We start from the raw sequence: 16,337 nt of genomic DNA on the forward strand, positions 1-16,337 counted from the left end.
TTAATCATCTTGATGCTCCAGGGTTTCGAGACAAAGCCTGTATCTACCTGCTTATAGGGAAGCGAAATAGGCATTTATTTCAACAAACAGGAAAATGAACTCTTTGATCACATACAAGAGGCGTTGCGGCGAACATGTACTCGGAGTGCCATCTGAACAAGGAAATTTTTTTTAAATTTAAATTTCTTAGAGACCGGTGGACAATAATCACTGATTGTAAGATGTATTGCTTCACTGGGAATTTTTTCATACTGATGAGTATAGACAAGGCCATTTATTATCAGCCCTCAAACACACGAACAAAGCAGTCAGACGACCTACGCAGACGTAGCTCACCTATCGGTCGAACAATAATTCGCCGCGGAGCACGCTATCGCTGCGCCGAATGCATCCTCGTACGAATAAACATTAAATAATCGCTTATTGATTCTAAGGTGGCTGAGCGTGCAAGCGCCGCGATAAAGATCGACGCACGCTGACCTTGTCCCGAAGGCACCTGTAGGATAAGAGGAACAACAAAAAATAATAAAGTACTGCTTCGCCATTCTACGCGTCCGTTGTGGAACGAGTTCGAGGCATTCGGAGTGGCTTTCCAGGTCTCCTTGGTGATGCGCCGTGCTCGGTGGCTCTGCTTCGCTTTGTGAACTGACAATTACTCAAACACGTCTGCTGCCTGCCCGAAGAAAGTGAACTTGAACACGTGCATTGGAAGTTTTGAGAGACGCTGCCATGGTCGTTGTTCTTGCCGAGTGGAACCTTACTGCGGCCATCGCGGTTGTTGCGATTGTTGCGACCGCTTTGTACAGGTAAGTGTTAGAGCAGGTTGATTACTCCGATTCTGTAACGCAGTGGGAAGTTGAGGGGTTTATTCTTGTGGAGAAATAAGATGAATTAATCAATGAACGAATTCCAGGGTTTTACGTTCCAGAACCACGACTTGATTATGAGGCACGCCGTAGTGAGTGACGCCGTATTAACTTTGACCAATTTTTACGGTGCCCCCAATGCATGGGACACGGGCGTTTTTGCATTTCGCCTCCATCGAATTGCGGCCGCCGCGGCCGGGATTTGATCCAACTACCTCGTGCTTAGCAGCGCCACACCATAGCTGCTAATTAAGCCACCTCGGCGGGTCAGGTGACATTTATTACGATGGTATAATGACTTCACAGTGTTCGAACAATCACGAACAATGGCCGTAAATGAAGGGCAACGTAATGTTCACGGCAACTTCGAGCTGTTTAAGAACAGTAAAAGCCTCTTAGGCTCATGCAGAAACTCAAAGCCTCTGGACGAACAAAAGTATTGTTTAATTAAGTGTATGTCCTGTTCCGCGGTTAACCGAACTGATGGAATCCTTATAAGGCTGATACTAGAGATTATTGTGAAGCGCAATCATTTTGCCAAAGGTGATGACAAGTGTAACGTATTGCTGTCCACCATAGAGCGATGCTACAAAATGAACGCTTTTAGAAATTGTCTGAATCGATGCTGTGCCAGCTTAGATATGTATGTTCGCTGCGCTGACAAAATGTGTCAAAGCCCGAATCCGCTCATATTAGGACTCCGAAATCCTATACTCAGGAAGACGCCTTCTCCGTTTCTTTTTCAACTACGCATAGGGATAGGAACTAACGAAGATTAAGGTATGAAAGCTGACCTTCCTTTCAAAACTAAGGGTTTTCTGAAAGAATTAATCACCGAGCTTTGTAGACATCCAATGTGAATGACGTATCTATAGTAACTATCTCCATCAACTCAATTTTATGCGCAGTTTGCTAATAAAAGTCATTCTATATAGAAACCTCAAAATTAAATGTGGGCGAATATTGCAACTTTTGAATACGAATACATTTAATTATTCATGCGTGCTAATATACATACTACCAACTAACAATAGACATACTAATACTAATATGCATACTAACATATAAATACATACTAACTCCTTTTTTCGTCTTCGAAAAGAACTATTGAGTATTTTGGAATATTTAAATATAACGAAATAGATTGCAATAACCGACTCCTAGGCATATGTTACTTTTCTCCGTCTGCTAAACGAAGTATTTGCGAAGTATCAGAAATTAAACAAAAATTTTCTGAGCTGTGACGAAACAAAATGGGTAATGCAAGCATTGTTTTCAATTTCGCTGATGAAGCGTACACGTCAAAATCTGAGTAGTCTTTCATGTGTTATTTTCATCAGTCCAGTGATGCTTTGCTTGCAACGGATCCTTTTACGTGCGTTCACGACTAGCAAGTCCATCTGCAGCATTTTTAACAGCAGAGCTGCTTAAGCCGGCCTTAAATACGGGACGCATAAACCAGACATGTGGGCTGATCCTGGCGGTCGTACAGAAAGGGTCCAAGCGCAATGGCACATACCGCTCTGAACTAGCGAAGCTTAGACTGGTTTAATCTGGCTAAGCATGGTTGGGACTACTTAAGCTTAGCCAGTCATCCATAGCCAATTGATATCCAATCAATAGCTAATCAATAATCAACCAATATTCAATAAATTCCGAAAGAATGCTGGGGATTACTTGGTAGTACTTAGCCTAGCCCAAAAGCCAGGCCTAGCCCATCAGCTCCGCTGTCTCTATAGCATTGCGCCTCCAGTGCAAGCTACGCTAATTCCTTTTTTCGAGTGATCTCTTTTTCGGCAATCATTTAGTTAGCACTCTTGAAAGTTACTCACGAAGCAGTCATTCATTCTTCGAAAGCTTGTTTGGAATCAGGCTCTCAAGATGTTGAGAAGCTATTTGAGCAGTTTTTCAATCGCACTTAGTGATCTTGTGTTTCAACCTAATCATAAGTTTGTCCTAGATATAGCTCTCTTTTTTTCCACTAGACGGTACAGATATCGCACATAAAACAGAGATAAAAATATTCCTGCTACACCATATTATTATTAAACAGCCATATTCGTCCGCGCTTGACTATCCGATATGCGATTCGATATTCGATACTTACTTTTCGTATTCAATTCATATTCTGAAATAAAGTCATTATTTGTCCAACTCTACATAAAATACTTATATAAGGCTCCAAATTGAAATGATGTAGAGCGCAGTTCAATAAATGGCGATGCACTTGTTTGTTGGCAACGAGTTAGCTTACTCTTCGTGTAAAAAGGACCAAAAATTGTTTGAGAAACCGTTCGTGCAAACTCATTCACAGTGATGGGATACAAGTCCGCTGGAGCCAACGTTTCAACAGTGGGACATGTCTTTCTCAAGCAAGCAACTGCTTTACTTAGCCGCCGTTGGTGTGACTTTAGTTTACCCTACCCCAACCTCAAACGAAGGAGGAGGAAAATAGGCTGATGCGTAGAGTAGGGAGATGTTAGTCGAATTGATCAAGAGGTGGGGGGAAGGTGTTGCGATCGAGGGAGCAGGTACGGGTAGTGATGACGGTCCTTTCAAGAGTTGGGAGTGGTGGTGAAACTTTATTTCCAAAAAGGGTGCTGAAGAATACCAGACTGTTCGTCAAGGTGTAGAGGGAACCTCCCACGTCGGAACGGGGAGCCCTAGGCTCTCCGCCGCTTCGCGGGCCTTCTGGACAGTCCAGGGTTGGTCTTGGAGCTCGCTGCTCGTTCCACTTGTTATTGTCATCCAGATAGGAGGCCTGCGTCGCGCATCCCCACAACATGTGTCCCAAGTTCCCATGTCCACCACACTGTGCACAATTGAAAGTTCCGTCGTAATCTGGGTCGATTCGGCTCATACGCCAAGGATTGGGCTATGAGTTCGTCTGTAGCAAGCAGAGAGTCACTGACTGCGCCCTGCTAAGGGTCCACACCTACACTTCATCGCCAAGACTGTAGGCAACCTCTCGGCGGCGAAGGTTGTAGCGGCGTGCGTCTGCGGTTTGGCGACACTAAATACGGCATCGCGCGCGTTGACGGGGTCCTCGGCGCGCTGGGCGAACATGGCCGCATCCGTGTGAAACATTCCCAAGTTTTCGGGAAGGAGCATGGCGTCGAGCATCGTGGTGACCTCTAGACCGTGGACTAAGCGAAAAGGTGTGAAGCCTGTACTTTCTTGAATTGCGGCACTGTACGCAATAGTGACGTAAGGAAGGATATCGTCCCAGCTCTTGTGGTCAATGGCTACCTACATTGACAGCATATCCGCGATTGTCTTGTTCAGGCGTTCAGTCAGTCCATTTGTTTGGGGGTGATAAGCCGTCGTTTTGAGATGTGCAGTGCCGCTTAGCCTCAAGGCTTCCTGTAGCATCTTGGCGGTGAAAGCCGTCCCACGATCAGTAATGACCGCTGGCGCTCCGTGACGGAGGACGATGCTGTGCACGAAAAAATGGGCGATGTCTGCTGCTGTAACTTTTGGAAGTGCCTATGTTTCGCAGTGCCGTGTTAGGTAATCGGTAGCGACCACAATCCACCGGTTGCCGGACGAAGATGTGGGGAATGATCCCAGCAAGTCCATACCAATCTGATGAAATGGCATCTGCGGTATTGCAATTGGTTGTAGCAGTCCTGCTGGCCGCACAGGTGGAGTCTTACGTCGTTGGCAGTCGCGACATGTGCGAACGTACTGCTTCACGGTCTTTCCTTAACGGTACTGCTTCACGAGACGTGACCAGTAGTAAGAGCGGCGAATTCGTTCCAACGTGCGTGTGTAGCCTAAGTGTTCGGGCGACGGTTCGTCGTGACAGGCACGTAAAATATCCTCACGAAGTCTGGTCGGCGCAACTAGCAGGTATGTAGCTTGCGTATGGTGCAAGTTCTTCTTATAAAGGACGCTGTCCCGGAAAAAAAAGGAGGCTAGCGAGCACGGAAAACTTGGAGGAATACTTGACGTGCGCCCTTCCAGGTAGTAAAAGAGAGGGCTGAGCTCCAAGTGGTCGCGCTGTTCTTGAGCCATGTCTGTTGCTGATACGGCAGAAAGAAAAGTGTCGTCTTCGTCAAGGTCAGTGGGGAGACTTCCGACTGGTGCACGTGAGAGACAGTCAGCGTCGGTGCGTTTGCATCCTGACTTGTGAATGATGGTGACGTCAAACTGAAGCAGTCCAAGGCTCCATGGAGCCAGGCGACCTGAGGGATCTTTGAGATTCGCGAGCCAGAAAAGTGAATGGTGGTCGTTGACTACTCTGAATGGGCGACCGTACAAGTATGGCCGAAACTTTGTTATTGCTCAGACAAAGCTAAGCATTCTTTTTCTGTGGCAGAATAGTTTTTCTCTGCAGCGGATAACGTTCGGCTCGCATAGGCAATCACACGCTCTACGTCATTTTGCCACTGAACCAAGACAGCTCCAAGGCCGACGTTGCTGGCGTCAGAGTTCAACTCCGTGTCAGCGTTCTCGTCAAAGTGACAGAATACATGTGGAGCTTGGAGAAGGTTTCCAAAGAAATCAAATGCGAAGCCCTGATCCTGACCCTAAACAAACGGGATGTCTTCCTTCGTGGGGTGGTTGAGGGGTTCAGCGATTTTGGAGAAATTTTCGGCAAAGCGTTGGTATAGTATGCACAGAGCCCCCCAAAATCGGCGTAGATCTCGCTTATTTGTTGACAAGGGAAATGCGGCGACGGCGCTCGTTTTCTCGCGGTCTGGGCGGATGCCGGCATGGCTCACAACGTGACCTAGAAACTTAAGTTCTTCGTACCCAAATTACATTTCTCTTGCTTTAGAGGACGTTCAGTGGTTCGAATTGCCTGAAAAACTGTCTGAAGGCGCTGTACGTGCTGTTCAAACGTGTCCTAAAAGACCACCACGTTGTCATAGGTAAATGAGACACGATTGCCATTTCAGTCCAGAGAGAACCGTGTCCATCATTTTTTGAAAAGTAGCTGGCGGTGAGCATAACCCGAAAGGAAGCCCCTTGAACTCGTAGAGGTTGTCAGGAGTAATAAAGGCGGTCTTTTCACGATCACGCGCGTCAACTGCGATTTGGCAGTAGCCACTACGTAAATCCGTGGAAGAAAAGTAGCGAGCATTGCGTATACGATCCAAGCAGTCATATATTAGGGGCAGGGGATAAACGTCTTTATTCGTGATCTTATTTAATTTCGATAATCCACGCAAAAGCGCAAGGTACCATCTTTCTTCTTTACTAACACAACTGGCAAAGCCCAGGGACTAGTCGATGGCTGGATGACGTCATCTTTAAGCATCTGCTGAACTTGGTAACGTATAGCGTGTTGTTCCTTTTGCGATACCCTATAGGCATGTTGTCGAACGGGCCTTTCGGTAGGTTCGGTAATGATACGATGCTGGGCAAGCGGCGTCTGGTTAACCTTCGTCGTTGTGGCGAAACAATCTCGAGAAGAATCAAGTACATCCAGAAGCCTTTCTCGTTGTGCTGATGGTAGGCTCGGGTTCACATCGAGAGTTCTCGCGAACGCCTTGGCAGAATGGTCGCACGGCGAAAGAGCAGCTAATACTGGCGCACCGTTGACGTCGGCAATTTCCGCAAAGTATGCAGTCACGGTGCGTCTTGTGAGATGAAGATATTCCTCACTGAATTTCGTGACCAGCAGGCAAGCCTGTCAGTTTCGAGGCGGCATAACTCCTCGGGCAACGCCTATTTGTCGTCCAAGAAGGAAAGACAAATTTGCCTCCACAATTACAGCGTGGGGTACGTCCTGCTCACATTTCACACCGACAAAGAGGCTGCTGTGAGGGGGCAGAGTCACGGATTCATCGGACACACGTAGTGCGGTCTTCGGTACTTGGGTGATGTTGTCAGCTTCAGAAGGAAAAGGGTCCTCGAACGACACCAGCAACTCATGTAGGTCAATGATTGCGCCGTATTCACAATGAAAGTTCATTCCAAGGATTATTAGGGAGAGCACACAGGTAATACGAGGAAAGACCCCGTGAACGTCAACGAACGGATTCGAACACGTGCCGTGCACATTCCAGTTCGTATCACCAGATGACCACCTGCCGTGCATAACTGGGGCCCATGCCATGGCGTGGTGACTTTCCTCAATTTAGATGCAGTGCGCCGATCATGACTGAATAATCGGTACCGGTGTCGACGAGGGCAGTGACAGCAAGATTATGAACAACTACGGCGAGGTCGGCAGAAATAATCTTAGTACTGTCGGAAAATGTAGAAAAAACGGAACGATCGTCGTCGGGTCCTTGCGTCGAGGGAGGTTCTTGGAATGTTCGTTGGAAAGCAACTTCACCCCCAGAAGTCGCGGTTCCTAGTTTCCCTGTGGGAACTCGGTGAGCGGTTCCTTAGGGGAGCGTAAGACGACGAGGGCAAGCTAGGTGACATGGACCGGTGAGGGGATGGTGATCGCGATTGGCGGCGCTGAACAGTCAATGGAATTCGCTGGCCCGTCATATACGCTTCGATTTAGCGGGACGCTCACCGTAACCTGGGCCCCGCGCGCCGGGGTGGAAGCCGAGGAGACCTAGCTGATAGTACTGGCAGTCGGGGTACACGTGACCCGCTTCGCCACAGTGGTAGCAGAGCGGACGGTTATCCGACGAGCGCCAAGCACTTGCCTTAGTAGCGCTCAGTCTTGAGTCAGGTGGTCGATACGTAGGTGTGCTCGGGTACCTTGAGCCGGGTAGTGGTTGCGAAGAGATGTCCGGGAACAGATGTGTAGCCTGGTCCACTGTACGCATGATGGAATCTGTAGATGGTTGTGCAGGAGCCCTCAATGCCGCCACACATGTTAGTACAGGGACCTCAGGTCTTGGTGGTGTGAGTGGTTGCACCGCCTGTCTGATTTCACTCCGGATGACGTCGGCAAGTGCTGAAAGATGTGGTTGGGTTCCCGCTGGTGCCACTGCTTGCAATTGTCGCAGTTCGTCACGCACAACACTTCGTATGAAGTCTGCGAGGGTCTACTTCTCGTTGTCGGACCCAAGAGCATGCAGTAGACGTGATGTCGTGGCGTTCATACTGTGACGACCGCTGCTGTAGACTACACTCCATCGTGGTTGCCTCACTCACGAATTCGGCCACACTTGGTGGATTGCGTACGAGTCCGGCGAAAAGCTGTTCTTTGACTCCATGCATTAAATGACGCACCTTCTTTTCCTTGGACATTGCAGGGTCTGCGCGTCTGAAAAGACGAAGCATGTCCTCGACAAACATCGAGACCATCTCGTTGGGCTGCTGGTTCCTAGAAGAGACGCCTTGTTCAACTCTCTCCTTTATTTCGGCGTTGCGGTACGCATCGCGGAGCTGTTGGCTAAACTCCTGCCATGTCGCAAAGGAACCCTCATGGTTCTCGTATCATGCCTTCGCCGAGTCTTCTAGCGCGAAGTAAACTCTCCGCAACTTGCGAACATCATAACACTCGTTGATGCTGGCAAGCCGATCGAAGTGTTCCAGCCAGTCTTCAACATCTCCAAAAGTGTCTCCGTGGAACGGTCTGGGTGTCTGTGGCGCATGAAAAACATGCGGGAGAGAATACTGGGCATCCTTGGTTTGGCTCGCCTGGTTGGTAGTGGTCGTTGACATCTTTATTTCCAGTGTCGATGACAAGGGAAGGAATTCGGGTTTTAGTCCTGCAGGCGGCGGCAGCGTCTTGCTGTGGGAGCTGTGGTTGTATGTAAGGTGCTAGGAGTGACGGGGGAAACTTGGGAGCGAAGGTGCATTTACCGAGCAGTCCTCCACCACTAATGTCGCGAGCGAAACAACAGAGACAGCCAGGAGTCCATGTCTTTACCGGAACGAGACCAAAGAAAAACGTTCTCTTCTTCTTTTAACCACCATACGTGTACGTGCCACATCGAATGGCTGATATGTGACGCTATGTGCCAATATGTATGTATATATACAGGGTGTTTCAGCGAACACTTTCAAAAATTCTTAAAGGTTGCCTGTTGCAGATAGCCCAATTCTAGTTCATGAGCTGGTCTACTCGAAGAGACGGACATTACTTGCACAAGAAATTGAGATGTATAATCGAATTATTAACAAAATTTCCCTAATTAGGTTTTTAACTAATTACCTGATGGCCCATATTGCAATTTACAAATTGTAGCCGTGGAGTTAGCAAGGCGGATTGACTTGGAACGAATTCTCGGGATGACACCAGTTTCGAGATAATAATTTCCGATCTTTGCGGAGAAATGCATTGGCGTTCCAGTTAGTTTCTCAAGAAAACGTCGCCTACTGCATTGAAGCACAAACTTAACTGGAACGTCAATGCATTTTTCCGCAAAGTTCGGGAATTAATATCCAGAAACTGGTGTCAACCTGAGAATTTATTTCAGGTGGATCCGCCTTGCTAAGTATATCAGGTGGATCCGCCTTGCGAATATATATATATATATATATATATATATATATATATATATATATATATATATATACCCCGCCGGGGTGGCTCAGTCAGCTAAGGCGTTGCGCTGCTGAGCACGAGGTTGCGCGATCAAATCGCGGCCGCGGTGGCCACATTTCGATGGAGGCTAAATGCAAAGACGTCCGTGGGCTTGCGTTGTAGTGCACGTTAAAGAACCCCAGGTGGTCAAAATTAATCCGGAGCCCTCCACTACGGCGTGCCTCGTAATCAGAACTGGTTTTGGCACGTAAAACGCCAGAAAGACCAATATATATATATATATATATATATATATATCCACACGCGCCATGGCCAGATTTCGAGGTGGTGCCACTAAATGGTGCAGCGTGTCCTGAGCACAGACAGAGGAGCGCGGCTCCATACACCTCTCTTAGATGACGCGCTTAACGTGAAGCCGGAGGGGGTAGAATCCCTCGAATCAACATGCTTTCCCATTCGAACTAGGCGAATTTTTCTTCCCTAGAGATCTGTGGTTTCTCGCCGGAACTTTCCAGTGTGTTCTAGCGAAGCGTCAAGTTGAACTAACCGAGGTCAGCAAAACAAGTAGGAATTAAATTATGGGGTTTTACGTGCTAAGACCACGATCTGATTATGAGGCACGCCGTATAGTGGGGGAATCCGGAATAATTTGGACCACCTGGGGTTGTTTAACGTGCTCCTAAATCTAAGTACACGGGTGCTTTCACATTTCGAACGCCCCCATCGAAATCCGGCCGACGCGTGGCCGGGATTTGATCTCGCCACCTCGTGCTTAGCAGCCCAACACCACAGCCACTAAGCAACTACGGCGGGTGAATAAACGAGAGTCGACGGCAGTTCTCTTTCCGAACAAATGAGCGCTGATGATGTGTACATTAAAGCGAATGGCTCTCTTTGGCTCCTTCGCCTGTTTTCGTGGTTGGTGGTAGGACTTTCACCGCCGACACAAAGGCGGCGACGTAAGGGGCCCGTGTTGTCGCGCAAACGAGTTGCGGGGCGCGTTCGTCCCTTTACAGCAACTATTGTTTATTTTCAAGACGCACGTGCTCTCGGATGAGAGCACGTGATTTCTATGTGGACTTGCGCATTGCAACAACAAACGCTCTCTAAAGATAGTCAACGAAACAAATTTTACCTTTACAAGTACCGCATTTCTATTATAATGCAAATGACCTTTCAGAAGCGTCTGGTATTTCGCTTACGTTGAAAATCAGCTTCAAAGGTTTCTGCGCAATCTTCTTTTTGTTTTTCAGAACTAGCTCAACAGCAAACGTTCTTTGTGTATTTTTCTTCGACCATGATGGGTTTTCGGTCTTTTTTTGCGGATTCGCAGATGGCGTCGGTGGCAACTAAGCTTTTTCAAGCGCATCGGAATCGCTGGCCCGGAACCGTGTTTGATCGCAGGAAACTTTGACCAACTGTGGACTCAGGTGAGAAAAACAAACTGGAGGAAAATGGGCCGATTACTCGCTCTGTTTAGATTAACAGCTTCTCTCGGTAATATGCTGTCGTCAAACGAGTGGTTGGGCACAATGTTCGGCACGATTGAGTGTTCCGGGACACAATACTACACCTTGTTTTGTTTCCATTTTTATTTCCGCAGAATAATAAATACACATTTTTTATTTATGCATTCTTTTTGCTACATTTTTCTCTTTGTTTGGCGATCGGTTTGTTGTACCCCTCGGAGTTATCATAAGGGGCTATCATATGGAGCTATCATAGCCAACAAAGACACCAAGGAGAACACATGGGAAATTACTTGTACTTACTAATTGAATTAAAGAATTGATAAATTAATGGAAATGAAAATGGATGAAACAACAACTGGCCGCAGGTGGGGAATGATCCCACGTCTTCGCATTACGCGTGCGATGCTCCTACCATTGAGCTACCGCGGAGCCGTTTTCCCATCCACTTTCTGTGGTATTTATGCTTTACAACTAGAACTAACCCTGGGAGTGTTAGCCAGCGCCACCACACACAAACCAAGGCGGAGGATGTGGAATAACCTTTCTGCCACAGGCGTCACGAGTGCGTTATCTTTTTCGGTGAAGGCAACTGGTCAATGAACTTACATATGCTACCTGAAGGCATCAATGTAGCCGGATTCGAGACCCTCGTTATGTAATGAACGAGAACAAAGGGAACCGAGGGGCGCGATTTCGATTAATCATAACAAAGGAGCCAACAAACAAAGACACCAAGGACAACACAGGGGAAATTACTAAAGCACCCTTACGGGAGATAGAACAGCAGAATCAACAGGTGGCTTTCGTAGATGCTGCCTGGGTGAAAGGTAAAGAAGCATATACTGCCGTAGTAGCAAACATTCAAGGAAAGGTACAAGATGCCATCACTGTCTTTGCCAAGGATTCCACAGTGGCGGAGCAAGTGGCAATTGCTCTAGCCATCAGGAACAATAAATCGACTTTTCGTTTACAGCGATTCCAGAGCTGCTGTAAAGGTTTTCGATAAAGGCTACGAGCCGGGGTTGCAGCTCAAATTATTGAGAGCTAAACTCTGACTATAAGAACTGAAATCCAATGGTTTCCTGCGCATATGGGAGAAGTGGACGAGACCCGGGTTAACCTCAATGATGTTACTCATGACTTGGCACGAGGACTTGCTAGCCGTGACAGTCACAACCGAGCCGTCCACCACCAGGCCGGGGAATTTAGAGATTATTTATCAACCTATAACGAGATTACTAACCACTACTATCTAGGACGCAGACAGCTTCCATTGTCATATTCAAAGCTGAACAGGGCTCAGGCAGTTTCACTGCGACTATTACAAACAGGAACTTATCCCAGGCCGTACCACCTTGATAAAAGTTATCCAGAAAGGGAGGACAAGAAAGATTGTGATGCGTGCAATGGCATCATTGGGACCAGACACATGCTCGCGGGATGCCCTGCTACTCAGTAACCCTGAAGAAGAATGGCTCCATTGCAAGAAGATACTACAGAGTTCATCTTTTCAAGATCAGCTACGGGCTGTCCAGAGGGCCCCCGATGTCGCTGAAGGGCTGGGCCTAACGGTGCCATCATGGGTGCGGCCCGCCTCGGTTTGAAATAGTCGAGCCTCAGGACTTTTGAAAATAAAGTTTTCACACACACACTAACTGAATGAAAGAAATGATAAGTTAATGGAAATGAAAATGGATAAAAAAACAACTCTTATATGAATTGTCAATGTCACGAAAATTTACTGCAGTCATTGAAGAAGGTCGGTCCAATGGCCAAAACGGTTGTTGGCGAAGTACACCGAAAATAACCTCGAAGTTGCGCGTGTCAGCCTTATATATATATGTTGGTGTGTCGAGAGTGAGTTCCTGAACAACACTTTGCGATGTGATGCACCCGTTGTTTAAGTCATGGATGCGGAACCTCAAAATGAGCGATGTAATGGTGACGCATTTCTGTCACATGTACCTCTCAATCACCACTGACTTTGTTCGCAGTGCCCCCCCCCCCTCCCATTCATCTTAGTCAAACACTTAGTCAAAGTCTATCCAACTACCTTATTTCTAAGTTATCTATTCCTCACGTAATAGACGTAATCACGCAATGCAGTCACTTAGCGTCGAAATGTGCTTGCCCTGATAAATGTTCCCCCTTTTCCCTTGTCTTAAACCCAAACAGGACGGAATAAAAGTCATGAATGAATGGTCAACAAAATACGGCGACATCTACGGGTAAGCCTGCGACAATTTCAACCTAATTGTAATACTATCGTGTCTTGAAACATTGTTGTTGGGGATAATAGTTTCAACTTCGTACATTTGGTGCAAAATAATCTTTGTTCATCCGTGCCTGTCGCGCTGCTTGCACTTCGAATGTAACGCGCTACGTTTATCATTTTTCATAAAGAGTATTTCACCATGGTGTGCTTATTATTGTCTCATTAGGCTTTGTGTTTGATCTCTAAACCAGATATGCCGTTCAGCCTATGCTATTGCGTGAGGCAGGCAATATTGAAATCAGTGAGGAATTGCGCAACTAATGTTTTCAGCATATATGAAAAGGTGTAGATATGAAATGCTGGGCCAGGCGGTTCAACAAGATAGAATGAGTACAGGGCACCTTAACAACCAAGGTGCCCCCTTTCCATGTAACTGTGTCCCATAGCCGTCGAGATGTCCTTTATTATGAACAAGAAGTGTTAGTGAGGGTTGTTTGCAGTTCGTCATGGGTCACACGATTAGCAGCTCTGGCAGTAGATCTTCAGCAAATGTTTAATCTGGGAAATTACAGTAACAAAAAACGGGACAACATAAAAACGGCGCAGCAAAGCAGCACAGCAGGCAGCGCAGCTTGAACAGGTTTTAAAATCCCAGTAACTATACCGTTTCTGTATGCCTTCACCTTAAACAACAAAAAAAAAAAATCATTCCATATTGTTGTTGATTTTCGATGCATGACTATGTGTGACTGGATTTCGATTGCGCATCAGCTTAGTGAAAACAAATTACTTTGAGATTTTCTCCAAGCGCCTCTGATTTCCCTCGCTTTCTATAGAAAGCCATAAACTCTACAGGAATATTCCGATAAGTTCCTTTTCCTTGAGTGCTTTTCTATCGATATGAACTTTGTGCAGCTTTCGGATCTCTCGGCCATCGCAAGAGCTCAAATATATGCAGGCGATTAGAGGCTATATTGATAAAGTTTGCTCAATGCCTATCGAAACAACTCACTTGATAACATCGCTGTTCCTCCAGACCCGTTTTCACTTTCAGCTATGAGCGGCGCGCCTTCTTTTCCAACTGATTGAAAGAAATCGATACCACGTAGCTGGCGTCGAAACACCCCTATGCACTTAAATATTGTTCCACTTAGGCTCCATTAAGTGGAACAGCGTTCCAAAAATTGTCCACCTACTAACTGGAACCGATGTGAACCTAATGTCATTGAACTTCGGCTTTTCCTTCGGTCAGGCATCTTGCCACAGTTAACGCTCTATCACTACTAATGTTGCTCCACATAAATTTCACTATTTAAGTGGAACAACTTATTCGCGCTCCACATAGGTCCCACCAGCTAAGTGGGACATATTTGCAAAAATGTTCCACACACATAATGAACTTATGTGAAAAGTGATTAAGCTTTAACTGTCTACGGATGTGTTGATTGGGGTACTGCTAATCTAATTATAAGTGCTGAACAGCGCGATGCTGCTATTTTCGGTTTGGCGACAACACCTTGAAAACTAGCGCTGGATAAAGGATTACAAAAATTCCTATTCTCAGCCAACCTATTCCCAACTTCACACTCTTGTTCAAATACATTTAATCTACACCGTGCAATTATACACCTCTTGATTATTACGCAGCGCGCAGGTTTTCCGTTTTTGTGTGGTCTAATTATCCCGTTCCGCAATGTCGGCGAAAGGCTGGGACCACACAATCAAGAAGCTAAGTTTAGTCCATGCATTGATTGGAACACTGAAAGTTGGAAGTAATTATGTGTTTCTGTAGTAACTTTTTCATTTCTTCAAACATTCACTACCATCTAAAGCAGAACCGTTTAACGCTTTTGATCCTACAAGCCTTAAAATAAAAGCCATACGAGTAGATAATCAAGTTGCACAAGCGGAAAACTTGTGAGAGTAATCCAAACTTTTAAGTGGTTCTGATGAAATCGATGTTGTAATTCAACGTCCTGAAACTGCACAATAGGTTATGCAGAGTCCAGTACACCTAAATCTTGCATAATTTGAGAGCAATTTTGTGCATTTGTGCGTATTCCACATACACATATGGGTGTCTGCGGAAGTCAAGACACTTTTCTAGAACGCCCGAGCCGCGTTCTCCACACAGCGCTCCCGACATTAGCGATATAACGTGGTGGAAAACTGGCTAGATGTGAGCATGTGGGACTAAATTCACGAGATGCCCTGTCTTTTTTCGCCCTGCAAGTAGCATCATGCTCGAGCATCAGATTTGTTCTGGAGGAATACGTTTTAGAGAAGTATCTTGACCTTTGTAGGGTCCATTTTTTGTGAAGTCGTGCCGCTCACTCCAAATGCCGTCTATTTGCCACCACTGCAGGATCTATAACGGCGATGCACCCTTTCTTATGGTGAAAGACCTTGAACTACTTCAGCGAGTCTTGATCACAGACTTCGCCCTTTTCATGGACCGAGGGGTAAGCACGCACGTACAATGAAGAAAGATTTCAAGAACACCGGAAAGCCTCAATTTTTTAATTACCAGCTTGTAAGCAGATGTTAGTCGCTTCTAAAGACAGCTGCTCATCTGCTCCGATGCGTCATTAAAAAGGAAATAATCGTTGTGCGAAGGAAACTGTCACAGTGACGAACGAATAGGACTTAGGTAGAGCTCATGCGAACAGTTAGTTCAAAGCGATAGCTTTAACTGAACAAGTCGTGACACATGAGCCGCGCCAAAGCACAAGTTCACATGTGCCAATCTCAGAGAAAAACAAAAACAAAATATATTATCTACTGTAGTGTGCAGAAGCCCCACTGGCGACTCTACACAACTGCCTTAAAGAGCAATCGCTCTGTTTCAATAGTTCTGCCTAAAAAATGCTAGTTACGAATACGATGGCAAACAAGACTACTTCAAAACCGCCATTCTCATTTTTATTTATCGCAAATAAATTTCCGGAAAGACTTATGCATATGGCAATCGCAATCACGAGCGTATTATTAGGCTGCTTATTGCCATGAAAAAAAGAAATTCTGGGAAGCAAGTTCGTGAACACTTCACTCTTTTCACGGCGTACAGGTTACGTCTTGGAAGAAAACGTATACATTTTTTATTATTTTGGATATGCAAGTGATTCCGCACATTGGAGGAGCGCTAGAAAATATATCAGCTTACATTTCACGAAGCATAAATTCAAGACTCCACAGTTTCTCTCATTTGCCCCAAGCAGGTTGATTACTGCTTGAAGAAAGGAAGAATAAAGTTCACGTTTTTTTTAATTTCGTAATTTTGCTTTTTTACATCAGAGCCGTTACTAGAGTGTGACGTCACAGATTTATGTATTTTCTCCCACTTGGGCTGTTTTCGCACAAGAAAAGTTTTTGAAACT

At 46.0% G+C, this 16,337-nt stretch overlaps 1 protein-coding gene across 1 annotated transcript in view; it reads left to right on the forward strand.

Annotated features, from left to right (window-relative positions):
* The first annotated feature begins 517 nt into the window (after nucleotides 1-517).
* The window catches only part of LOC119453378 (cytochrome P450 6B5-like), a 45,541-nt gene continuing 29,721 nt past the window's right edge, over nucleotides 518-16,337 (forward strand). Inside the window, exons 1-4 of the mRNA XM_037715421.2 lie at nucleotides 518-806; nucleotides 10,607-10,703; nucleotides 12,921-12,973; nucleotides 15,326-15,422. Coding sequence (XP_037571349.1) covers nucleotides 730-806; nucleotides 10,607-10,703; nucleotides 12,921-12,973; nucleotides 15,326-15,422 — 324 coding nt within the window. The 5' untranslated portion in view covers nucleotides 518-729. The remainder of the gene's footprint in view (nucleotides 807-10,606; nucleotides 10,704-12,920; nucleotides 12,974-15,325; nucleotides 15,423-16,337) is intronic.

Source organism: Dermacentor silvarum, chromosome 5 (genome assembly GCF_013339745.2).
Source record: "Dermacentor silvarum isolate Dsil-2018 chromosome 5, BIME_Dsil_1.4, whole genome shotgun sequence".
NCBI lineage: Eukaryota > Metazoa > Arthropoda > Arachnida > Ixodida > Ixodidae > Dermacentor > Dermacentor silvarum.